This window comes from Amphiprion ocellaris, chromosome 21, assembly GCF_022539595.1.
Source record: "Amphiprion ocellaris isolate individual 3 ecotype Okinawa chromosome 21, ASM2253959v1, whole genome shotgun sequence".
Classification (NCBI taxonomy): Eukaryota; Metazoa; Chordata; class Actinopteri; family Pomacentridae; genus Amphiprion; species Amphiprion ocellaris.
Genome location: NC_072786.1, coordinates 1,200,589 through 1,228,336, shown reverse-complemented (window position 1 = coordinate 1,228,336; position 27,748 = coordinate 1,200,589). Strand labels below are relative to the sequence as shown.

The 27,748-nt window shown below is 38.4% G+C and overlaps 1 protein-coding gene across 6 annotated transcripts; it reads right to left on the bottom strand.

Annotated features, from left to right (window-relative positions):
* Positions 1-86: 86 nt before the first annotated feature.
* On the bottom strand, positions 87-27,543 carry LOC111586897 (coiled-coil domain-containing protein 136-like). Of its 6 annotated transcripts, none has more exons than XM_023296729.3 (11): positions 27,401-27,543; positions 25,925-26,122; positions 23,307-23,487; positions 18,333-18,605; positions 17,968-18,042; positions 17,484-17,777; positions 16,919-17,036; positions 16,542-16,752; positions 14,821-14,955; positions 12,194-12,308; positions 87-8,192 (listed from the first exon to the last, which is right to left on the bottom strand). In XM_023296729.3, exons 3-10 carry the CDS (start codon positions 23,356-23,358, stop codon positions 12,204-12,206), a joined length of 1,263 nt encoding a protein of 420 aa, XP_023152497.1. In that variant the 5' UTR covers positions 23,359-23,487; positions 25,925-26,122; positions 27,401-27,543; the 3' UTR covers positions 87-8,192; positions 12,194-12,203. The 6 variants fall into 6 exon arrangements, with proteins under 6 accessions (XP_023152497.1, XP_023152498.1, XP_023152500.2 ...); XM_023296730.3 differs by having other exon boundaries at positions 87-8,189; XM_023296732.3 differs by lacking the exon at positions 12,194-12,308 and having other exon boundaries at positions 87-8,189; positions 27,401-27,542.
* Positions 27,544-27,748: the final 205 nt, after the last annotated feature.

Below are 27,748 nucleotides of genomic sequence, written 5' to 3'. Positions count from 1 at the left end.
ACAAAACATGAAATATTCGAAATTAAATCTAAATGTTCCTCATTTATTAAGTTGAACCTTTCACAATAAGACACAAACACATTAAAGACCAGAAGAATCAACTTTATTTATTCATTTATTTATTCTTTTACAAAATGTTTTAGTCCATGAAACACAAAAATACAATCTGGATCTGACGACAGCAGAAACATCAGAACAAAGATCAGAAAATCACTTCAGACAGCCTCAAGACAAAATGTCAGAGTTCACCTGACATCACATGACATCACCTGACATCACTTGAGATCACCTGACATCACATGACATCACCTGACAGCAACGAGCACAAAGCTAACAGACACAGTCTCACAGAACAAACGCTAATCTGAGCAGTTTAAACATCTCTAAAACCTTCTTGTTTCAGTTTTTATCTGTGTGTCAGGTCTAGGACATGTTAGCGTAGCTTAGCACAAAGACTGGAAACAGGTGGAACTGTTAGATTCTTACAGATTTACTTTGCTAGCCAGACAGCTAATAATGCTATCAAACAACCAGCAGCTAGCTATGAACAGCCGATTATATCTGTTAACTGCAAATAGCTAAAAAACAAAACAAAAAACACAACATTAACTAGCTATAAAACATGTCATAAAATAATCACGTTAGCCATCTTGTAGCAACACTGCCAGCTGCTTCTTCCTGATTCCGGTCCATGTGCTAAGCTAGGCTAAACCCCACAGAGATTAGCCACCAAACACTCTGCTTGTACCCATCCTAACAGCAACTAGCTGCAAACAGCTCACCTAATGACATAACTATTAAAACTAGCACAGTGTTGGATAGGCTAACTGTAGCTAACAACAATAACTAGTTAGAAAAGCTTATCCAGTTATCATGGTAGCGTCACTGCTAACAGCTATCTCCAAGGGGCAAATACAGTCATTGTACTACACTAGTCCGCCCAACATGATGTTTGTAACCATTAAAACATCTATTAGATAATGCTAACTGTTTACAGCAGCTAGCTCCAAACTGCTAGCATAATGTTGGATAGCTGCCAACATCAACTAGTGATATAAACTTCTTGTCGGACAATCAAGATAGTCATTTTATAACAACAGTAGCTAGAGGTTGCTACTAATTCCAGTCCTTATGCTAAGCAAGGCTAACTGTTTACAGCAGCTGGCTATAAACTGTTAGCATAATGTTGGATAGCTACCAACATCAACTAGCGATATAAACTTCTTGTCAGACAATCAAGCTAGTCATTTCATAGCAACAATATCTCGAGGTTGTTACTAATTCCTGTTCTTGTGCTAAGCTAGGTTAACTGTTTACAGCAGTTAGCTACAAACTGCTAGCATAATGTTGGATAGCTGCCAACATTTACTAGTGATATTAACTTATTGTCGGACAATCAAGCTAGTCATTTTATAGCAACAGTAGCTAGAGGTTGCTACTAATTCCATTCCATATGCTAAGCTAGGTTAACCCTGCACACAGGAGGAAACTCTTTACAAACGAGTAGATTTTGAAATATCAGACTTTAACAGCAAAACAGGTAAACAGTTGAGGTTAGCTAATGGAAGAGTTGGATTACAGCGCTCATGCTACCACTGAGTGCCGGCTAACACTAATGCTAAGGCTATAGCTAAAGCTAAAGCTGTTACAGCGGTTGAATCTACTTTCATGCAAATTCACTTCATCTCTAAATCTAACATGCAACACCGACGGCTATGGCTAGCTAACGTCACGAAGAAGAAATTATTGAAACTTTCATAGGTTCCTCTAAATTCGTACATTTCGGTAACAAAACGCTTGTTTTTCGAAGATGCTTGAGGGACTTTCAGGAACTTTTTTTTGTTCAGGTGATGAATCTACAATCTACAGTATTATTTATACATGAAGTTATAAAACCGCTCCTTGAATATTTGTGGAAAACTAACAATTAAATGACAATAAAACGTTAAATAAAGCTTGTAGATATTCGAATAACATGATAAATATTTATAGAAAACTAAGCAGCTACTCTAAGTCGTCGTGTTTTCTTTTGTTTTGACGATTATTTCATCACTATTAGGGTGCTTTCACACCTGTTAGTCTGCTAGAGTGGTTCGTTTGGACCCAAAAGTTGTTACAATGTTGCTATTTTCAACTGGTTCGGTTCGCATTCACACCAGTGTTTTCGCCATTGAACCTACTCCAATTAATGTTATATCTCCCCCCAGTCGTTTGGCGGCGCTGTTTAGAAAACAAGGCGTTTACGATGACGTAGGTGTACGCTGATTGGCGCAGCATGTGAAGAGGGAAAAATCCCGGAAGCTACGGAAGCTCCCGTAGACCAAAAAGTCTGCTGCGCCATCAAGCCGGTCCGAATGGAGACAGGTTTGTGTTCTCACCAGGAGCAAACCGAACTGGAGTTCACATAGAAGCGGACCGAGACCACCTCCCGAAAGTGGTCTCGGTGCGGTTCGTTAGTCCGAACCAAAAAAATCTGGTATGCTTTCACACCAGCCCAAACGAACCGTACTTGCAGGTGTTGCGGACTCCAGTCCGCTTTAAGCGGACTAAAAGACGTAGGTGTGAAAGCACCCTTAGTTTCACTTTTACAACCATCAGGTTTGGTGACAAGATGTTAGACACTTTTTCACACATAAAACGTTCGTACCAAACTTCGCAGATTTATTTTTAACGCTTGATTTTTGAGTGAATTTTGCACTTTTGCACAAGTTCAAGTTTCTTGAACTTTAGTGCAAATAAAAGTTATTCACTTAAATATATCAGAACTTTTACAACAACAAAAAAAACATTTCAAACACTTAAAGCACTCAGTTGTGTTGATGCTGTTAGTTACGGAAGAATAAATCCCGAAAATATACAGTTTGTTCATCAATAAACCAATAATCAGTTGTTTCTGTGCTACATTGAATTCATTAACATCCACAGTTTAATCAGTCATAAGAAAAATGATAAAACAGGCATCAAAACTGTTCTCAGAAAAAACTAAAGTCAATAAAAATAATCAGATATTGGTGCAGAGATATTAGCATGCAGCTTCCATGAAGATTTAGAATATATACTGACATTAATTAATTTAAAAATAAAGTGACCTAAACGAGCAATATTCACAAATAAAACCCGTTCTGTTGAGTATTTACAGATAAAGACGGCGATGAAACTGTGGAAACACGACTAAAAGTTATTAAACATGAAGTAAAACACTTAAAAAGTCAGAGTTAGATCATTGTGTTACATTTATTATTCAGTAAATCTAAATTTTGAAGTTAATTAAGTCAAAATTTGCAGATTTTAAATCAAACTTATGGAACATTAAGTCAAATGTTTTGCTTTTTATTATTGTTTTTTCTTTTTTGTCAGAAATGGGCTTCTGTACATTTAATTTGACTTAATATTTCATAAAATGTGTTTTTTTCTGTGATTTTTGACTTTAGATGGTTATGTTCATGATGTGATTTGATTTATTACGTCACAAAAACACTTTTAAAGTTTAGTTAACTACATGCAGAATGTGTCCATGCTACTAATCATTTAGAACCATTAGAAACCTGCTACATTCTTATCAATAAACACTAAAGAACTAATATGAGTTCATTTAACATCCTGAAGGCGTTCTTTGTCTCATTAATGTCTCTACTTCTGTTGTCTACATTTAATCACAGATCGTTCTTTGTGTTTCAGATATTAGGAAGCTTCTTATTTTATTTCTCTGTGGTTTAAAACTTAAATAAAGCGGAATGTCTGTTACTGATTATTATTTTCTACCTGATTAAGCGTCAAACAGGATCACAGTCGTCTGAATTAGATTTTCTATTATTTGGTCTCAATTTTAATGTAAACATGAATAAAGATTTACTTAAAGATTGAAACTGTGCAAAAATAAGGAAGATTTTATCAATAAAAAAGTTAAAGCTACAAAACAATCGTAAGAAAAAATAATCTGAGACGACTTTGAGAGGTTAGACCGACTAAAAACCAAAACGTAGTTGGAAAGTAGATCCTCAAAGCCGCATTCAGACAGGATTTGTTCTGTATTTTACTTATTTTTTCTTTTAATAGTAAAAAAAAAAAAAAAAATCAGGATGATAACCCAACTGAAATGTTTTTATGACGTTGTTCTTGAAGTGGAGTTCCACAGGGCTCTATTGTCGGTCCTCTTTGGTTTCTATTTAAATTGTTAATTGCTCTTATTCTCCGCCTTAAAAATATTGTATTATCTCAATTTTTGTTTAAAATGTTTGAATGACACAAAAGTTTAACTCATGAGGTGGATAAGGTACGTGGTACTTCTTGTACTTTACTAAAAGTTCCAGTATCACAGTGTAGAAATAAACACATCTTCGGTTTAAACTCATATTTAAGTGTGCATAGTATCAACATCAAAATATATTTAAAGTACTAAAAGTAAAAGTACTCCATATGCTGGATGGTAGATTATGAAAATAATTCTGTATATTATTGGTTTGGATTGTTATTTTCACTTTAATGTTAAAACTGAAAAGTTGATTTAATTAGACTTTAGTTGCTGGGAAGTTTGAAGTTTCACTCAGGAATCAATAAACGAGAAAATCTACTCAATTACACAATCATTTAGTTGTTGATAATATTTTGGATTATTAAACTAAATCTGCTAAGTAAATATAGTTATCACATAGTTGTAGTAGAGTAAAAAGTAAAATATTTGTTGAAGGAAAAAGCAAAAAATTGAAATACTGAATTTCTGTTTAAGAGTAAAAATGACTTTCTACAACTACAACTGGTCCAAGAATGTTGGGAAACAAAGAGAACTTCAACGTATCCTGTGCTGTGATTGTCATTTGTGGCCACAAGGGGCGCCGTTCAGGACATTGTCTGATTTTGAAGTTAGCCGAGGTTCCACAGGGCTCCGTTATCAGTCCTCTTCTGTTCACGGTTTTCAACTAATCTGGCTTCTGAACAGTTTTTCTTTGGAAAAATAAAATCACAGTGAGAAAAAAAATACTTAAAGAATTTATTACTTAAATAACTAATTCTTTTCCAGGCTGAATATGATGTACTTTACTGTAAAATCACAACTGGTTTTCAAACATTTGAGCAGTTTGTCTATAAAAGTGCAACTAAAGGAAATAATTTTATATCTATGATGTTAAAAGTGGTAATGATATAAATTTTATGATGCAGAAAATGGCTATAAATGGTTCTGTTTAGTGAAAATGGCTAAAATAATGTCCACATAAGATGAAATATTTCATATTAATCTTGTCAGAATGGGGCTGTAAAGGGTTTAATAAATAATATTAGTTTTCAGCTTCTTAAGTTTCATTAAAACCTGAACTTTGATCAACATTCAGAGCTACAATAAAGTGTATATCTGCATAAAGAAAACCTGAAATGTACATTTTTAACAGCAACATTTACACTTTTCCAACCGTTTACTACAACAGAAGTCGGTTTTTTTAGATTTAAAGCGACTCCAGTCCAGTCTGAGTTAAAACACAGTGAAATCAGTCAAATTATCTCCAAATGTGCAATATACACCACTACCTCATTCACTTTGCTATTTATATTTATATTCACACTGTTATTTATATGTATATTTGTAAATAGACTGTTTTGCACTATTTTTAAAGATTTCTGCACTGAAAAGGAGAAGCTTTTCAATTTCGTTATACACTGTATAATGACAATAAAGCATATTCTATTCTATTCTATTCTATTCTATTCTATTCTATTGTATTCTATTCTATTCTATTCTATTCTAACTAATAACTGCTAGGTTTTTAAAAAAGTGCTATTTCACTGGTGGAGAAGTTCAAGAAACACACATATACAGACGTTTTAAACTGATCTATGAAATAAATCAGCTTTTCAAGCTCCAAACTGGTTGGTTTTAAACAGACACGTGTTGGACGATGAACACCGTTAAGCAGAGTTGATGCCATAACACCAAACAATCAAGTTTTATCTGCTACTTTATCTTCTCCATCATCAGAAAAATATTCTTTAATCCAGCGAAGAAACAGAAGAATCTCAGAGCTCAAACGATCCATCAGCAACAAAATAAATCCAAAAGTAAAAATCTAAAACATATCTGCTAAGATTCTCAGATCGGAGTTTTTAGAAAATCAACCAGTTTTGTGTTTTGGACTTTGGTGATTCCAGATTTAGATTAAATACAGAATCAATCGATCAACTGTTTCATTGATAAATGATTTGAAAGAAATAGTTTAACAGCAAATCAGGTGATTCTCAAACAGCCGTCGCGATCCAGAAGTTCCACTAAAGAGTTAATTTATAGACAAACTTTTTCACTCGAAGCCTCGTAAACCGATGTTTTTTAGTTTAATGTGAATGTAGAGATGTTTTGAGATGTTTTTAATACTTCTGTTCCAACTTTGAATCAACGAACTTCACTTTCACCGAATCAGTTAAAACCAGAGGTGAGCTGATGAGCATGAATCATCCTTATAGGGATGGAGGAGACCAAAAACAGAGCACAAACACACAAAATATTAGACTTCTATGTCAAGTAGACAAAAACGTGACTCTAAATAAACAACTACATTATCGTTAATTATTATTTATAATTTTGAAAGTCTATGTAAATGTGTAGGAGTTAAATTTCTGCCCTCTAGTGGCAAGAAATCAGCTTTACTTCTGTCCACTGCAGCAGATTCAATGTTTTGTCAAAGTCCAATATTTCAGTGGTTATTATATTTTTTTGTTAAACAAGTTTGATTCATGGCTATAAAAATAAAAATATACAGAATCTGAACTTTCACTGTATTTTTTTGTCCGTAACTTGGACGAACTGCGACTGCTGAGTAATTTTTTTTTTGCAGTTTTGTACTAAATTTTTATTGATTTTCCATAAATAAAATAGTTTTGCGATTAAACATCATGTTACTTTCTGCCTCTGAAACATTTCAGGGAGAAATACTATAATTTGTATGGTGTATTTATGGGAAAAGGTAAATAGCATTATGATAGAACAAAACATAGATTTGTTTTTTAATCTTTAAGTTTTAAATTCTAATAACTTTATTTATAAATCACTTGTAAACATGGGTTTACAAGTGATTTTGTGGAAAGCAAAAGAAAGTTATTTAAGCAGTACATATGAGTCATCAACGTGATTTTCAGTTTAAAACTAAGTCTAGAATCCATTTAATAAGTATAAATATTAAGGTTAAAATCCAGCATTTACCTGGATTAACTACGTTTAAACTACTTTAAGCTTGTTTTAATACATAACTACCGTTATTTACGTGTTCTATACGGTGCTGTTTGAATGATAAACAGATAGAATTCACTTTAACCCTCATGTCGTCCTGCGGGTCAAAATCGACCCGTTTTAAAGTTTGAAAATGTGGGAAAAAAAATATTTTCACAGTGAAACTTCTGATGTCCACATTTTCAACATTTTTGGAAAATCTTTGAACATTTTTTGGTGGAAAAAAAGAAATGTTAAAAATGTTCTTAAAGAAAATATTAGAAGTTTTACTGATATATATGGAATCACTTTAGATATTTTTAGGACTTTTTGGAAGACTTTTACTCATGTTTTGAAAATATTTACAAGAATTTTCTTGCCACATTTGTTTTTTTTTTTTTAAATAAAACTTTTAAGGGAAACTTTTAAGGAATTATTGGAATTTTCTTCCTGAAGGTTTTGCAAATTTTCAGAAATTTGGGGAATTTTTTCACTGAATTTTTGGATTTTTTTCAGACAAGGAAACAATATTTTTTGGTGCCCGTAAATAAAGAAAACAGGAGGGTTAATGAGCTGGAATATTAAATAAAGATGATCCTGATTTCCATTTTTCCACTAGAACTTCTGTATTTTTTGCTAAAACCTGCCTCAGCCTGAACCTGAACCTCCAGCTGGACGTTGGATCATGACAGTGGATGTTTGAGAGCCACAGATCTGATCAGCTGATTGATAATCCGACTGGCTGCTGGAGTCGTGACATTTCTGCGTTTCCCTCCAGAACTCACTGACGTCTGTGGCGGCGTTCGGTCAAAGCGACGAGCAGACATCAGGACGGCGACATGTATGAGGGCAGCGCTGGATGGGTGACGGCGATTCCACAGTCCACGGGAGGCCACTTCCTGTTTGGTCCTCAGGCCCGGGTGAAGCTGGGGATGACCAGAACTACGATGGCTGCCACGGCGACCGCCGCCACCGCCAGGTTCCAGCCTTCATGGTCACTCTGCTGGGAGAGAAACGTCAGAAGAAACTTTAATAGGAACGGTGGAGACAATGAGAAGTTAAAAGTTCATGAGCTCAGGATGGATTGAACCAAAACCTCGTAGATCCCTTTAACCCTCGTGTCGTCCTGCAGATCAAATTGACCCGTTTTAATGTTTGAAAATGTGGAAAGAAAATATATTTTCACAGTGAAACTTCTGATGTCCACATTTTCAACATTTTTGGGAATTTTTTGAACATTTTTTGGTGGAAAAAAAAAGAAATGTTAAAAATGTTTCTTAAAAACATTCACAAACAAATATTATCAACTCAAAAAAAAAAATCCAGCGAAATTTTTTGTGAATGTTCTTCAAGAACATATTAGAAGTTTTACTGATATATATGGAATCACTTTAGATATTTTTAGGATTTTTTTGGAAGATTTCTACTCATTTTTTGAGAAGATTTATAAGAATTTTCTTGCCAAAATTGGGGATTTTTTTTTTTTTTTTTTAAATAAAACCTTTATGGGAAACTTTTAAAGAATTATTGGAACTTTCGTCCTGAAGGTTTTGCAAATTTAAAGTTTGAAAATGTGAAAAAACCCAAAAATTTCACAGTGAAACTTCTGATGTCCACATTTTCAACATTTTTTGTGAAATTTTTGAATGTTTTTTGGTAGAAAAAAAATGTTAAAAATGTTTCTTAAGAACATTCACAAAAAAATCAACCAAAATCCAGTGAATTTCACAGGATTTTGGTAGATTTTTTTCTGAATGTTCTTAAAGAAAATATTAGAAATTTTACTGATATATATGGAATCACTTTAGATATTTTTAAGATTTTTGAAAGATTTTTACTAATTTTTTGAAAACATTTACAAGAATTTTCTTGCCAAATTTGGGGAAATTTTTATTTTATTTTTTTACAAAATTTTTAAGGGAAACTTTTAAGGAATTACTGGAATCTTCTTCCTGAAGATTTTGCCAATTGAAAGTTTGGAAATGTGAAAAAAAAAATAAAAATTCACAGTGAAAGTTCTGATGTCCACATTTTTAGCATTTTTGGGAAATTTTTCAACATTTTTTGGTGGAAAAAAGGAAATCTTTCTTAAGAACATTCATCAAAAAATCTGCAAAAATACCCAAAACAGCCACAAATTTACCACAAAGAGATGAAAAATGACCATAGAGTGTTTAGTTTTAGCTTCCTGTACAGGTGAGGTGGGCGGTCCTTCACCTGCCTGAGCCCTGGAACCTGTTTTCTAATAACACACCTGTTCTACGAGACCGATCCAAGAACAGAGAAGAACAATAAAACAGAGGAGACTTTCACAGTGAAGTATGTTGAACTGAACTGACCAACAGATTCATGATAACACACAAAAACACACACAGTAAAACACACATCCTCATCACAAACCAACAAAACTGCTGAACAACAAGGTTCAAAAGCTTCATGAAGAAGGTGACGTCCAGACACTAAAGCTAAAATCAATAACCACTTTGTCTATTAACAAAAAAGTTAATATTTTATAGGAGATAGGATATAATATTTGGTTATGGCTGAAAGTAAAAAGTATAAAGATGCAAAAAGACAACAAAAAGCTGCAGGATGGCTACCAAGCATAAAACAAAGACTAAAAGACAACAAGAAATTCGGAAAATGACGACAAAAAGATGTAAAACATTTTTAAATTAAGGACAAAACTGGTCCAGTAGAAATGGTGGACAGCACATATTAAATTAGGTTATGAGCAAAAGTAAAATGGCCACCACCAGATGTTTTTGCAGCGGCTCCATTTCTGAAACAGTTTAGGGTAAAAAAAAAAAAAAAAAAAAGCTGTTCAAGTGTACAAAGTTCAATGCTTTAACTTAAAATAAATATCACCTGCACTGACAAAATGACAACAAAAGGCCCAAAGAGAGAGAAGATGACTGACAAAGACACCAAACGACAAAGAGACCAGGAGAAGACCCAAAATGACGTCAAACTGATGCCAAAGAGACGAAAGTGTTCAGGAGAAATGGTTCAAAAATATTTAATTCCGTTGCAGCGGAAAGTAAAATGGTTGCCATGAGGTCATTCTGCAATGGTTCCATTTCTGAAAATGTTCAGTTCCCCAAACTACACCAAAGAATCCATCAAAAAGGAAAGAAAACAACTTAGAGTGTACGAGACTTTGGACGACTGAGCTTTAGAATGTTTCTGTGTTGGATAAATACCAGCTTGACTAAGATTTTCTGTCAAAGTCATTGGATAAAACAAACTTTAGATATGAGCTCAGTATAAATTAAATCTAAAAACGTTCCTTTACAAGTAACGGCTACAAGATGGAGGAACTGTTGTAGCTGATTTTCTACTTCGTTGGTAAGGATTTCATGACCATGAGGCCTCTGGTGCTGCTCTTTCATGTTGGTATTCCAGCCTCAGCAGGACTTAATGGACTGAGATCAGGGAGGTTTGACAGGAAGTTGCTCCAGCATGAACCTTGGAATCTCCAACTGATTGACTAGTTAATTTGAAGCATGTTTCTTTGGTTCTGTCCACACAGGTTTTCTTTAAAATGCAGCTTTCTGAATGTGTTCCATCAATGTAAATGGAGCTTTTGGAACGAAGGATGTTCAGAAGCTCAGTTTAGAATGCTGACCTGTCGAGAAAGGTGTTACTGTCTTTGTTTAAATTAGGCGACTTTGTGGAATGGGACTATAAACAGTAATAGTTCTGAAGTTAACAGGTAAAAATAAAGTTACTTATCCATTAAAATGAGGAACAGAGGATCAGAATCAATCCTCATACTGGGCAAGTACAAAAGTTTCCATCCACTCGTAAAGACCTTGTATACTGGGGCAATCATGACTCCTATAACTCTGAGTCTTCTTTGATGGAATCATTGAAACACATGAAACGTTGCCACAGAAAGACAAAAGCAAAACAGCCCCAGAGCATGATACTGCCACCACCATGCTTGATGGTAGGTTTAGCTCTTGGGGTTAAAGGCCTCACCTTCAGTTTTTGTTCCATCTGACCACAGAATTTTCCTCAGCAGCAAACTGTACTTGACACATTTAAGGAGTGTTGGAAAGTTAAAAATCTGTGGATTCTTTATGGTTTTGCAGTTTCTGGTCGATAAATGATGAAAGATTTAGTTGTGTTGTGCCTCAGTTTGGTTGTTTTGTGTCTTTTTTGTTAAGTTTGTGCTTCAGTTTGGTCATTTTGCGTCTCATTCTGTTGTTTTGTGACTGATGTTGGTCATTTTGTGCCTCATTTGGTCGTTTTATGCATCATTTTGGTTGTTTGTGCCTTGTTTAAAGAATTTTGGGACTCTATTTGGTCGTTTTTTGTGCAAAGTACCAGTGCATGATACTGCCACCACCAAGCTTGATGGTAGGATTGGTGTTCTTGGGGTTAAAGGCATCACCTTTTCTCCTCCAAACATCAGTTTTTGTTCCATCTGATGACAGAACTTTCCTCCAGAAGGCCTTTTCTTTGTCCATGTGATCAGCAGCAAATTTGAGTGGAGCTTTAAGGTTCTGCTTCTAGAGGAAGAACTTGCTTCTTCATGGATGCTCTCCACTCATGTTGATGTCAAACACTGGCAATTGATATTAATGGTCTTTACAAGTGTATGTAAACTTTGGTTCATGACTGAAAAGGACCCTGAAAGATGTTCTGATGGTCAGAACACCCAAAGGTTAAGTCCGACCTAAAAGACCCCTTTAGGTACTGCAGTGGATAAAGGTGTATTGATGGTAGTCTGCAGGAACCGGTAATAGCTTCTCTTCAAGCTTCTAATTGACTGACGCATGGTGGTTTGGTTCTAAACAGCACTTCAGTTTTGTTTTTGAGTTTCCAAATGCATTTTCTTAGGAAACTTCCCACTTTTTAAAACCTACATGTAGACCCTGCCTCAGTTTGTTCCAGAAACAAGGAGTGAACACAGCTTGCTTGGATGAACCCCCATGTTTCAGCCACTCTCAGACCACAAAAGAAGATGCTGGTAGAAAAAGAAGGGCGTGGCCATACCTGGTCCCCTCTAGGACGCCAGCTCCTCCCACCAGCACCAAATCAAGGCCACTATTACAATCATTCCTATGAAGGGGATGGAGAGAACAGGGGGCTCAGACGGACGAGTGCAGTTCTGGGGAGAAGACAAAGTAAGGAGTGTAGGGGGGATGGAGAGAGGAGAAAATAAAACCAGAAAATAATCAGAGTAATAAAGTCAGAAGGCGTGAGGAAGAACGGCGAGCAGGGGCTGAACAAAAACAAGTGATTTTATTTAAAAAAGGACAGAAAAAGGAGAGAGGTAGAGATTGACAGCAGGCAGGTTGAGCATCAAAACCCATCAAATTTACAGAGAATTTGATAGTTTGTCGTGTGAAGTTTGTGTGAAACAAAAGTGGTGGCAATCAGACAAAAACATGGAGATGAAGCAAAGGGAGGAAACAGAAACAGCAAGAAATCAGAGACAAGATGCTAGCTAAAAACATCCACATCTTGTCATTTAAAGATCTCCGCAATACGCTGAAGTGCCGCCGTAAAAACCAACTCAGAGGCATCAGCACTGCAGGGGATCATGGGTAATGAGTCACCAGCAGGTAAACTACAACCGTGGAGGACAGGAATGTACATGAATGACTCGATGAAGAGGAGCAGAGGTAGAACCAAGTCACTGTTTACAAGTCAGAAGTACCAACAGGCAAGTTTGAGACAAATTACTTTCAGGTCTTAATTCTTGGTCTTCAAGACCAAAGTCAGATAAGTCCCATGTCTAGTCCCAAGCTTTGACACCCAAGTCCCATTTCTGATCACAAGTCAAGTCCAAAGTCAAGAAAATTACCTACCAAGTAAGATGAATGTAGGTTTAAAGTAATAAATACAAAACCAGGTCATGACAGGCAACATCAAGTCATCTCAGAACTCATGTCCCATGTCAAGAAAGTCAGTTCTCGAATAAAGTTTATAACAAGTGAAGTTTTTCGTCAAGTTCCAAGTCAAGACAGACAAGATCCATGTTTACCACCAAGTATTCACACTTGAGTCCTGTATGTTGACACTCGGGGACCAAGTGAAGTTAAAATTCATCTCAAGTCAAGAAAGCCAAGAAACAAGTGGAATTTCAGACAAATTTCATCTCAAGTGTCAACACTCCCAAGTTTCAGTTCAGGACAGAAACGTCTTTAGTCAAACAGCAAGTCTAACCAAAGTCAAGTTTCAAGTCTCACATGTCCCATGTCATGTTCCAAGTGTCATATCAAGTCTACGACTAATGTCAAGCTCAAAGTCAAGACCTATATGAAGACCTCAAGCACTGGCAGACAAGTTCCAAATCAAAATACCCAAGTTTCATGACAAGTCTAAAGTTTCAAATCAAGATCCAAGACTTTCCAAGGCATGCGAGTCCCAAGTCTTAAGTCAAATCTCTGAGAGGCAGATACCACGTAAAGACAAGACATCTGCTAGTAGAAACTCAGTTTTGACAAATTAAATCCATTCCTTCAAGTGCTGACAACTCAGGTTACCAAGTAAAGTCACAGGTTAAATTATATCTCATGTCAAGAAAGCCAAGAAACAAGCAACTCATGTGTTTAGCATCAAATGTCAACACTCCAGAGTTCCAGGTTGGGACAAATAGGTCTCAAGTCAAACAGCAAGTCCAGCCAAAATCAAGTTTTAAGTATCGCATGTAGCATGTCTCAGTTTCATATCAAATCAAGTTCAAAAACCCTCATGTCTTTAGCAAAGGCACTCAAGTCCCAAATCAAAATAGGCACAGGTCTCATGACAAGTCTCAAGTTCCAAGGTAAGTTCCAGGTTATGGAAAGTTTTAAGTTTAGACTCTTCTAAGTCCAATGTCAAATTCAAGTCAAGACATGAGGCGAACCTTATGTTGTTCCAAGTCTTTAGTCACAATTCGAGTCCCAAGTCTGGTCTCAGGTCATGATGTTACCCAGAATCCTGTTTGGAAAAAATCTTGTTTTAGTCTCTGGGTTGAAATCACATTCAAATCTTTAGTCTGGTGTTGAACTGGAGGTACAAGTCTTTTTGAGATTGTTCAACTTTCTGAGGTCAGAATCCAAATCTGTGTTAGGACTGATGCGTCTCTGTCAGCCAATCAGATGGTCCTGTCGGTGTGTTTCTGACAGCAGATTTCAATAACTCAATAGATTTCGGAGGGTTGTTCAGAGGAGGCGGTCGATCAGACGTAAGTTGAGCCGACGTAGAAACAGACAGATGAGTCTGAGGAAAACAAAGTGCCCTGAAACCAAAGTTGTGAAGAAGCTCAGGAACCGATGAGCCAGAAAACAGGAAGCAAAATGACCGATGAGGCATCCAGAACAAGTTTCAGCTCAGCTGCTGTCGGTCGACATGCAAACAGACAAACAGACTTCATGGTGACGGAACATGGATCTGACAAATACCCATCATCCTGTAGTGTCTCGTGTGTTTTAAACTTACCTTGATGTCATTTTAACCGACATCCTACCTTCAGAGGACGGCTGCATCTTAATAAAGCTCCCATCTAAACCTTTAAACCCCGGTAACATGATGCATGTCTGGTTTGAATTCTAATATATCAGAGATCTCTTACATGCATGTGGAGGATGACTGCCTTCCCTGAACCACCCAAGCCCTGATCTTTGACCTCTCACCTTTGACTTCCTGCCCACCAGTTTCTGCAGCTCAGCCTTGCAGCGCTGCAGCTCCTGTTCCAGGGCGGTTCGTTCCTGCTGGCTGCAGTCGTACAGCTGCTGCAGCTCGGCCAGCTCGCCCTTCAGACCGTCGCACTGAGTAAGACAGAAGAAAACACTATGTTACACCGACAGTCCTGTGGGAAGTTCAAGACAAACTTGTGTCTGATGTGCTGACGTTAAAATGTCAATACTAGATTACATGTTGTTGTCATGTAGTGATATCAGGCTCAAGAAGCTCAAGGGGCAGTGGTGGCACAACGGCTAAGTCTCTGGGCTACTGATAGGAAGTTCTCAGGAGGTCAGAGGATCAAACCCCAGTGCTGCCATTGTTGGACCCTTGATCAAGGCCCTGAACCCTTCCTGCTCCAGGACAATACCATGGCTGACCCTCTGACCTCAACTGGGATACTCAAAAACAACATTTCACAATGCAGTAAGACGTATTTGTGACAAATAAAGGCTTCTTCTACTTCAGGGATTTAACTGATAATCAGCATTTGAATTCTTAGCCTTACTGTTTTTACCAATGACTTTAGCTTCAGATCCCAGCAGATCTTCACATATGAGTTCTGGTTGGATGTCATGAAGCTCCACATTAGTCTTTGTCATGGTGCCCGTTGCTGCTAAACTCCCACAATGCTCTCCGCTGTAGTCTGAGTGACGCCTCCTCTAGTCTCTACAGTATTAAATAACCAGGTACTACAGCTAAACTCAAAAATGACTAAAACATCTTGAAACTTCTCAATGACTCAAAATCTGTCTGGCTACGATGACTTAAAATTTGCCAAAACATCCTCAAAATGTTCCAAAATGATTCATAAGAGAGCATCATCTGAGGCCAGACAGTAGATATGAACAAAAACCAGCAGAACAGGGCACAGTTACGTTGTCCAGGTTGATCTCACTTTGTGTAAAACACTTGAGTCTCTTTGGAGGTCATTAACTGTCCCAGAAGTCTTTGTCATGGTGCCCGTTGCTGCTAAACTCCCAAAATGCTCTCTGTTGTAGTCTGGTCGCTACAGCATTAAACAGGAAGAGGGGAACCAGGTTCTACTAAACTTAAAAATTTGCCCAAAAAGTCTTCAAATTTCTCAAGAAAGACTCACAATTGGTCTAAAATCATCAAAACTTCTTCAGAATTTCTCAGAATTGTCGAAATTGAGAAAGATTTGTCCAAAATGACTCAATTTTTTTTTATCAAAAGTGACTGAAAACATGTTCAGAATGACTCAAAATTGTTTAAAATGACTCAAAACTTGACCAAAATGGCTCGAAACTTGACTTAAACGACTTAAAACTTGTCCTGAATGACTCGAAATTTGTTCAGAATGACTCGAAACTTGAACAAAATGACTCAAAGCTTGACCAGAACGACTCAAAACTTGACCAGAATGACTCGAAACTTGAACAAAATGACTCGAAACTTGACCAGAATGACTCAAAACTTGACCAGAATGACTCGAAACTTGACCAGAATGACTCTAAATTTGACTAAAATGGTTTGAAATTGGTTCAAGTTGACTCCAAATTTGTTTAAAATGACTCGAAACTCGACCAAAATGACTCGAAACTTGTCTAAAATGTGTCCCACAATGCTCTCTGCTACCTCTGGTCTCTACCGTGTTAAACAGAAAGAGGCTCCACCTGGTGGGACATCCAGGTACTACAGCTGCTGGTACCTCTCTCTGGACTTTCTGGGCCGTCTCCTCGGCTTGTTTCAGCTGAACCTTCAGGACGTTCAGCTCAGAGACGTCCTCCAGAACCGAAGACGAGTCCGAGTCCTGCTGGTCAGGTGACGACTGGGACAAAGTGATGTAAGAGTCCGCCTTCACCTGGTCCACGTGCTCGGTGTCGCCCTCCACCCTGACTGCCAGGTACACGTCATCACACCTGTTCACCAGGAGAGGACAGGTGAGACCAGACAGGATAGGTGAGAGCAGACAGGATAGGTGAGAGCGAACAGGAAGGAGAGACCAGACAGGACAGGTGAGAGCAGACATGACAGGTGAGGCGAGTTAAAATGCGTCTTTGATTGACAGCTGTGTGGACCACTCACGTGTCTCGTTGCTGCTGCAGTTGCTCCACTTTGTTGCTCAGCTGTTTGTTGTCGGAGGTCAGAGTTTGACGTTCGTATGTCAAAGAGAGAAACTCCTCCTGCAGCTGGACGACGTCACCTGAACATAGATCAATACACAGATCAATACCAGCACTGATCAGATGATTGGTTTCACTATTGATTAATGTGGTGATAGTTTCTCTGATTGGTTTCATTATTGATTAATCTGATGATAGTTTCTCTGATTGGTTTTCAGGTTGTCAGTTGAGTTTTCAGGTCTTTTGTTCAGTTTCTTTTCAAACCCTCATAAGTTTTAGTTACAGTTACTTAGATATAGTTACTTAGTTACAGCTACCCTGCGGGGCCGTACTCTGTACAGTTACTTAGTTACAGCTACCCTGCGGGGCCGTACTCTCTACAGTTACTTAGTTACAGCTACCCTGCGGGGCCGTACTCTCTACAGTTACTTAGTTACAGCTACCCTGCGGGGCCGTACTCTCTACAGTTACTTAGTTACAGTTACCCTGCGGGGCCGTACTCTCTACAGTTACTTAGTTACAGTTACCCTGCGGGGCCGTACTCCTGCTCTTCATGCTCATCTCAGCCCTCAGTGTCGTCACCTCCAGCTCGTACTCGGCCGTGATGGCGTGGAGCCTCTGAAGCTCCGCCCTCAGACGGCAGAGTTCCTCCTGCAGCGATGCGATGTCGTTCTCCCGTTCCGCCGCCACCTCCTCGGCCGCCTGCTGCAGAACCAGAACCTCCTCCTGCACCGACCGCAACTCCTGCTGCACCTCGTCCAGCTCGCTCTCCTTCTCCTCCTCCAGGCTGTCCATCTCCTCCTGCACTGAGCGCAGCTGAGCTGCAGAGCAGCAATGCAGCAACACAGGCAACGGAGGCAACAGAGGCAACGCAGGCAAATAGGTAATGGAGGTAACGCAGACAACAGAGGAGACAACAAAAGGAGAAACTTCAGACATTTTGTGGCTCAGATATTTAAATCTAAATATTTAGTTTCGGGTATTTCGTCAAAGTGTTTTAAATAAAGAAACCTTGAAGTCTCTGGATCTGTCTGGTGAAGCTCTCAGCCTGGTGAGCGCTGGCCAGACGTTCCTCCTCCAGGAGACCTGATGGGTGGACAGGTGAAGATGACTCACTGTAGTAACTGTAGTCAGAGTAACTGTAACCAGAGTAACTGTAATCAGAGTAACTGTAATAGAGTAACTGTAATCAGAGTAACTGTAACTAGAGTAACTGTAATAGAGTAACTGTAACCAGAGTAACTGTAACCAGAGTAACTGTAAGCAGAGTAACTGTAAGCAGAGTAACTGTAACCAGAGTAACTGTAACTAGAGTAACTGTAATAGAGTAACTGTAATAGAGCAAATGTAATCAGAGTAACTGTAACTATACTCACCCTGCAGCTCGGTGAAACTCTCCTCGTGTCTCTGAGAAACCTCTCTGGTCTCCTCCAGCTCCAGCAGCAGCTGTAACACCTGAGATCTGAGCTCCTGAAGCTCCGCCTCTCTGCCCTTGGCTCCGCCCCCTCCAGGCTCTTGGTCCTTCTCCTCCTTCACCTCCTTCTCCTCCTCCTGCTGCTCCTCCTTCTCCTCCAGAGACTCCCTTTCTTTGGCCGTCAGAGTTTCTCCCAACATGATAGGTTTCTCCCCCTTCAGCTCACAGAGTTCGTCTGCAGACAGATCAGAGTTTAGAGGTCAAACATCAGATCATCCATCACAACGGTGAGGAGCAGCTCCACCTGCTGGACATGAAGGAGGAACTCAGGAGGAACCAGGTGGAACTAATGCTGTGTAAAGATAGTCATGAAAAGTTTACATCCACTTGTAAAGATCATGTTTACCATGATATTCCTGAGTTTCTAAAGACTCCTAGAACTCTGAATTTAAGGTGGAAATATTGAAACATGAATCTTTGTCACATTTTGGTTCCAATGCCTCCATGAAGAAGCAGAACCTTAAAGCTCCACTCAAGTCTGCTGCTGATCACATGGACAAAGAAAAGGCCTTCTGGAGGAAAGTTCTGTGGTCAGATGGAACAAAAACTGAAGGTGAGGCCTTTAATCCCAAGAACACCAAACCTACCATCAGGCACAGAGGTGGCAGTATCATGCTCTGGGGCTTTCTAGAGGAGCTTGTGGACTGGTTTCAGACTGTATGTTGGACTGGTTCTGGACTTTCTTGGGACTGGTTTCAGACAGTCTCTAAAACTGGTCTCAGTTTTGGTTTAGGACTGGTTTCAGACTGTATTCTGACTGGTTCTGAACATTTTTTGGACTGGTTTAGGTTTGATTTTGGTTTTGATTTTAGACCTTTCTAGGACTGGATGTTGAACTGGTTCTGGACTTTCTTGGGACTGGTTTATGTTTGATTCCAGTCTTGATTCTTCTGGTTTAGGATGTGATTTAAAGTTGGTTTAGGATTTATTTTACTCTGGATCTGGTCCTGGAGGAGGACTGGTTTAGGACTGTCTTGGGTGGGTCTTGGTCTTTCTTTAACCTCAAGAACACCAAACCTACCACCAAGCATGGTGGTGGCAGTATCATGCTCTGTGGAACTGGAGCTTTCCACAAAGTAAATGGAATAATGAAGAAGGAGGATCACCTCCACATTCTTCAGGAAAACCTAAAATCAGCAGCAGAAAGTTGATCTTGGACACAGTTGGATGTTTCAACAGACAATGAGCCCAAACACACATCAGACGTGGTAAAGAAATGGTTCCATCAGGCTGGAATGAAGGTTGTAGACTGGTCTCCCCAAAGTCCTGACTAGACCCATCAACAACCTGTGGACTGATGAAGAAACAAGTAAAACAAGTTTAGTGGAACTGAACAAATTCTGTCCAGAGGAGTCAAAGATAAACCGGAAGAACTGAACTGAGGAGGAAGTGGACAAATTTAACCAAATATTAACTTTGAGGAGACCAGTCTAGAACATCCAAAACCAGGAGAACCAAGACTGAAACCAAACATAAACCAGTCCCAAGAAAGTCCAGAACCAGTAGAACATACAGTCTGAAACCAGGAGCTCTTCTAGAAAGCCCTAGACCATGATACTGCCACTTCCATGCTTGATGGTAGGTTTGAGGTTGTTGGGGTTCAAAAAAAGACTCACCAATGACAGTCTGAAACCAGTCCTAAACCAAAACCAGTTTTATAAACAGTCCAAAAGTAGTCCCAAAAACGTCAAAATCCAGTCCAAAATCGGAACCAAAACCAAACCTAAACTATTCCTAAATGAAGTCCAAGACCCACCCAAGATCATCTGAAACCAGTCCTCATCCAGGACCAGATCCAGAGCAAAATAAATCCTAAATCAAATTTAAATCACATCCAGAACCAGGAGAACCAAGACTGGAACCAAACATAAACTACTCCCAAGAAAGTCCAGAACCAGTCCAACATCCAGTCTGAAACCAGTCCAGAAACACTTCTAGAAAGCCCCAGCGCATGATACTGCCACCTCCATGCTTGATGGTAGGCTTGGTGTCCTTGGGGTTTAAACAAGACCAAGATAGTCTGAAACCAGTCCTTAACCAGTCCTAAACCAAAACCAGTTTTAGAAACAGTCCAAAACTAGTCCCAAAAAAGTCAAAATCCAGTACAAAATCGGGACCAAATCCAAACCTAAACTACTAAATAAAAGTTCAAGACCCTCCCTAGACAGTCTTAAACCACTCCTCATCCAGGACCAAAATTAAACCCAAACCAGTTCAAAACGAAAACTGAAACTAATTTTAGAAACAGTCTGAAACCAGTCCTAAAACTGTCAAAAACCAGGACCAAAACCAAACTTAAACTATTTCTTAAAAAAAAATTCCAAGACCCTCCCTAGACAGTCTGAAACCAGTCCAGAAGCTCTTCTTGAAAGCCCCAGAGCATATTGCCACCTCTCTGCTTGACGGCAGGTATAAAGTCGAGAGGAGTCGAAGATAAACCAGAAGATGTAAACCAAGTTAATCTACTTTAATCATCGTTTCTCATGAGAGTGTAAAAACATCGATGGACATAATATATATGTGTGTATTTTTAAATGTCAGACGTGATGTTCGTTGCAGCCTCTGTGAATGAAAGTGTTTGGGTTTCAGTCTGATGTCGGTGTGTTGGACCAAACGAAGCCTCCATCATCTCCTGCTGTCGACCTTCATCCTCCATCGTCATCACTTAGCTATAAATAGATCTGCTCATGTTTCTCTGCTGCTCCTCAGGAGGCTCCGAAACACACCAGATCATCAGGAATCATCGGCTTATTTCAGTCCACAAACACCGAAACACAAACAGTCCAGCGTGTTTGTGATGTTTAGTTTTTATGATTTAATAAGAACAGGAAACATCTACACCCGACACTCAGCACATCTGATAAATCTGGATTATTTCATCAAACATCCTGAAAGGTTTCTGGCCTCCAGACTGCAGAGGAGGATTTAAACATGTTTATTCTTCTGTCTGCAGGTCTGGTGCTGATTGGCCGAGCCTCCTGGCAGGCGGCCAATCATGTTCCAGCTGTGACGGCATCATTGTCCGCTGTGAATCTCTAAAACCTCATCAGTGTCTGTCCCCGTTGTCTTTCTTTGATCTCTGGTTTTTTAATTAGCCTCAGCAGAACAACAGAGAGACAGAAGAAGGATCAAAAAAAGACGACTTGTTCCGCTCTGAGCAGCTTTGGTGATTTTCTGGATTTTCATTTCAGGCAGTAAATCTCATTTAAACACCAAATCCAACACGGAGCTGATCCGCCTCACTCTGATTCCTCTAAAAGTATTAAAAGACGCCATGAAGTCCAGATATTTCAGTGACTTTAAAGCGTTTCTGGCTGACAGAAGGTGATGAAATCTGATCTGATTATCCTCCTGGAAACATCCAACAATAAATCCAGAAATAAATTCAGTCTCAGGGGGAAATATGCAGCAGACAAAAAGAAGAAACTGATCGATAAACTATAACAAGATTAAAATAGAATGAAAATATATGAACCGATAGAAGGTCGTGCATGTTAGTAAAAGTAGATCAGCTGTAGTTCCCGGTTGTTCCACCAGGTGGAGCCTCTCACTATTTAATCAGGTGGAGGTACAGGTGTTTTTGATTTTAAGTTACTTTTTAAAAAATAATTTAGAAAAATATTTAATTAATTCATTTTGAATAAATTTCTTCCCCACTTAAGTTCTGAGTCATAAAGGTCCAAATTGACAATTTTGCATAAATTTTGAGTCATTTTCGACTAATTTTTAATTAATTTTTGACTGTTATTTTTTTGTCACGTTGGACAAGTTCTAGAACATTTAGAACAAAAGTCATTTTACCTTTTGAGTGATTTTTAGTTGTCATTTTTGGACAATTTTTGAATCATTTTGGTAAATTTTAAATAAAACAAAACTAACTTTCTGCGTCTGATTTTGTCCTTTTCCCCCATAAAGGCCTGTTTTTAGTCATCGTTTTCTGTCTCTTTCAAAAGCTGATTTTAGACACTGTTTCTGTCATTTTCAGTTGCTTATTTATGTTTTCAGATGTTATTTTTAGTCATTTTCAGTCACTGTTTTTAGTTTTTTTTTCATCACTGTTTGTAGATAGCAGTTTTTTTTAAGTAGCTGTTGTATGCTTTGGGTTGATATTTCCAGACATTTTCATTCACTGTTTTCAGTCATCTTTCACCACTGTTTGTAGTTGCTTACAGTTGTTTATAAGTAGCTGTTTTAGTTTTGAGTCACTGTTTTTAGTCACTGTTTATAGGCATTTTTAGAACTGTTTTTAGTGGTTTTGAGTCACTGTTTTTAGTCATTTTTAGTCACTGTTTATAGGCATTTTTAGTCATTTTCAGTCACTGTTTATAGTCACTGTTTTTAGTCATTTTAGTCACTGTTTATAGGCATTTTTAGTCATTTTCAGTCAGTTTATAGTCACTGTTTTTAGTCATTTTTAGTCACTGTTTTTAATCTTTTTAGTCACTGTTTTTAGTCGTTTTTAGTCACTGTTTTAGTTGTTTTCAGTTTTCAGTCATTTTTAGTCACTGTTTTTAGTCATTTTAGTCACTGTTTTTAATCAGTTTTTAGTCACTGTTTTTAGTCGTTTTAGTCACTGTTTTTAGTCATTTTCAGTCGTTTTTAGTCACTGTTTTTAGTCGATTTTAGTCGCTGTTTTTACTTTGCTTTGACTTGAGAGACGACTCTAAGTGTTAATTACCTTGAATGTGCGTTTTCAGTCTGTTTCCAGCCTCTGATTGAGTTGCTGCCTTCACCTGAAGCCTGATAATGAAACTCGCCGCTGATCGACATTAAAAGTGTAAAACCTTGAATAAATGATTCTATCTGAAGCACTGGTTGACTCATGAAACCAGTTACAGTGGGTTTAATCATCCCAGTAAAACCAGTAACCACTGACCTGCCGGGTCCAGGACCTCCTCGATGACGGGAGGCAGCCGGAGTCCGTCCATGATTCAGCCGAAGACAGAAGCTGCTGCAGAGATGCTGGTGGAGGACCACAGGTGAGGAACGAGGACGACACGGCCCAGAAACGTCCTCACGCTCCGGGCAGAGGGAGCTGCTGAGGTTCCTTCATCCTCCTGGAGCAGAGAGGAGGGAGGATGAGAACTGTAGCACCGACACCAAGTCCAACGAGTCGACACCAACGAGTCCAACGGGTCGGTACAGAGTCTAACAGGTCGATACCGAGTCCAATGAGTCTAACAGGTCAATACAGAGTCCAACGGGTCGATACGGAGTCCAACGAGTCGATACCAACCAGTCCACTGGGTTGATACCGAGTCTAACAGGTCAATACGGAGTCCAATGGGTCGATGCCGAGTCCAACAGGTCGATACCAACTAGTCTAACTTGATACAGAGTCCAACGGGTTGGTACCGAGTCTGACAGGTCGATACAGAATCCAACGAGCCGATACCAACGAGTGCAACGGGTCGGTACCGGTTCTAACAGGTCGATACATAGTCCAACGAGTCGATACCAACGAATCTAATGGGTCAGAACTGAGTCTAACAGGTCGATACAGAGTCCAACGAGTTGATACCAATGAGTCCAGCGGGTCAGGACTGAGTCTAACAGGTCAATACCAACTAGTCTGACTCGATACAGAGTCCAGTGGGTCGATATCGAGTCCAAAGGCTCGATACCGAGTCCAGCGGGTCAATACCGGGTCTAACAGGTTGAGACCAAGTCCAATGGGTCGATACTGAGTCCAGCAGGTCGATACTGATTCTAACAGTTTGATACCGAGCCCAACGAGTCGATACCAAGTCCAATTTCAAAGGTTCGATACCGAGTCCAACGGGTCAATACTAAGTCCGGTACCAAGTCCAACCAGTCAGTACAGAGTCAAACGGCTCGATACCGAGTCCAATGGGTCGATACCGAGTCCAGCAGGTCGATACTGATTCTAACAGGTTGATATCGAGTCCAACGGGCCGATACCAAGTCTAACAGGCTGATACCAAGGAGTCCAGCAGGTCGATACCGAGCCCAACGAGTCGATACCAAGTCCAATTTCAAAGGTTCAATATCGAGTCCAACGGGTCAATACTAAGTCCAGTACCAAGTCCAACCAGTCAGTACAGAGTCCAAAGGCTCGATACCGAGTCTAGCGGGTCAATACCAAGTCCAAAGGGTCGGTACCGAGTCCAATTTCAACGAGTCTATACCGAGTCCAAAGGCTTGATACAAGTCTAACATGTCAATACTGAGTCTAGTGGGTTGATACCAATGAGTCCAGCTGGTCGATACCGAGTCCAGCGGGTCGTTAATGAGTCTAGGGCATTGATAATATGTCCAACGGGTCGATATCGAGTCCAGCGGGTCGGTAATGGTCCAGTCTGATAGAACAGAGCTGCTCCAGGACTTCCAGATTTAATCTCTTCTCCAGACTGAACTGATCCCAGCAGGAGTTTAAACAGTTTAATGTCTGATACTGAGCTGGTGGTAGAACCTGGATCATTTAACTCACTCCTGTTTTCAGTCACTGTTTACTAATAACTGATTATTACAGCATTCGTTTATTAATGAAGATATTTCACTGATCTAACCTCATTATTGTTGCTGCTGTTTCCTCATTTCTACCTTTTTATGAAAACGATGCAGCTCTGGTTGTTTTTCCACATACTACATATAATACTACATACTACACATATAATATTACATACTACATATAATACTAAATACTACATATGATAGTACATATAATACTACATACTACATATAATATTGCATATAATACTACATACTGCACATAATGCCACATATAATACTACATACTACATATAATATTACATACAATACTACATACTACATATAATACTACATACTACATATAATACTAAATACTACATATGATAGTACATATAATACTACATACTACATATAATACTACATACTACATATAATATTGCATATAATACTACATACTACACATAATACTACATATAATACTACACATTACATACTACATACAATACTACATACTACATATAATACTACATACTACATATAATACTGCATACTACATAGATAATACTACATATAATACTACATACTACACATAATACTACATATAATACTACATATACTACATATAATAATACATATAATACTACATACTACATATAATATTACATATAATACTACATGCTACACATAATACTACTACATATAATACTACATACTACATATAATACTACATATAATACTACATACTACACATAATACTACATATAATACTACATACTACACATAATACTACACATAATACTACACATTACACACTACATACTACATATAATACTACATACTACACATAATACTACATATAATACTACACATTACACACTACATATTACATGCTACAAACGTCCTCTGATCTCTGATTTGTAGTTTCTGGTTTTACTGCAGCGTCTGTTTCCTCTGAATGACCTTCATCATCATCATCATCTCCTCCTGGTCTAAAACCTTTTCATGCGTCGCTGCTCCAAACATGCAGAATAAAGACGTTACCTGATGCAGAGCTGCGTTGTTGCTGCTGCAGACCTCTTCCTCCTCCTCCAGACCTCTTCCTCCTCCTCCTCTTCCTCCTGTCCTATATTTACTGCTGCTGCGACGTCAGACTCTCCATGATGAGAATCCTGATGAGGCAGTATGACGTGATTTATTCCTGATCTGCAGCAGAGAACACGCGTGTTTCTGCTGCATCACCTGTAGTAGGAGATAATATTAATAAAAAGGTTTAATATCAGATCATTAATAAGCAGCTACCTGTTCATTAACCATCTATGAACAAAATATTTATCTAATTAATACTAGTATTAATATCAGATCATTAATCAGGAACTAACTGTTAATAAACCATCTGTGAACAGACTATTTATCTAATTAATTCATAATAATTAATTTATCACCACTGTACCAAACTGTACTCAAGACTGAGCTACAGTTCATGAAGCCACACAGTTAGCAACAAGATATTACAAGGCTAACAGTTTAGAGCTAAGCCAACAGTTTAGAGCTAAGCCAACTGTTTAGAGCTAAGCTAACACTTTAGAGCTAAGCTAACAGTTTGTCAGAGTTAGGCTAACAGTATAGAGCTAACAGTTTTTCATGTTAAGCTAACTGTTTGAGCTAAACCAACAGTTTATCAGAGCTAAACTAAATGTTTGTCAGCACTAAGATAATAGTTTGTCAGAGCTAAGCTAACAGTGTTCTAGAGCTAAGCTAACCATTTGTCAGACCTAGGCTAAGAGCTTGTCTAAGCTAACAGTTTGTCAAAGCTAAGCTAATGGTTTGTCAGAGCTAAACTAACAGTTTGTCAGAGATAGGCTAATATTTTGTCAGAGATAAGCTAACAGTTTGTTAGAGCTAAGCTAACAGTTTGTCAGAGCTAGGTTAATGGTTTGTCTAAGCTAACAGTTTGTCAGACCTAAGCTAATACTTTATTAGAGCTAAGCTAACAGTTTGTCAGAGAGAGGCTAATAAATTGTCAGAGCTGGACTAACAGTTGGTCAGATCAAAGCTAACAGTTTGTCAGAGATAAGCTAATTTTCACAGCTAACAGTTTGCCAGAGCTAAGAGTTGTCGGCACTAAGCTAACAGTTTCCCAGAGAGATGCTAAAGTGTTGTCAGAGCTAAGCTAACTATTAGAGCTAAGCTAGCAATTTGCCAGAGCGAAATTAACATTTTGTCAGAGCTAAGTTATCAGTTTAGAACTAAGCTAGCCGTCTATCAGAGCTAGCCTGGGGGTTTGTCGGAGCTAAGCTAACAGTTAATATTATGGCATACTATAGCAGAAAATAAAACAAGGGGAAAATATGATAACACACAATGTCAATATTAATAAATTAAACAATAAAAACACAAAAAAATCTATTAAAATGTGATATTTTGAAGATGTTAGTGATTCTCCTGTATGATGTAATAACAATAATAATAATAATAATAATAATAACAGGCAGACAGATGGTCTTCAGTCTCTCTGACCTGTTATTTTTTTCTTCTTCTGGTTCTGCAGCTCATTAATAAAACATGTTCCTGCAGGAGAACAAAGAACCTTCAGAGAACGAAACACAAACATTCTCTAAAATCCAACGACAACAATAAATCCTGATTAATAAAGTTATTAAAACTCTGGAGATCAGAAGCTGCACCTAGAAAAGCTTTAAATCTTTTAGAAGTCGGAGGATCATCTGGGAACTTTTCATCTTTATTTACAGACACATAAATAAATCTAGAACAATAATAAAAAGCAGAAACCGATTCAGAAATTATATAGAAACTTTTATTTTCCTGTAATGAATCTACAGAATGAACCTAAAGCTGCTGGAATAA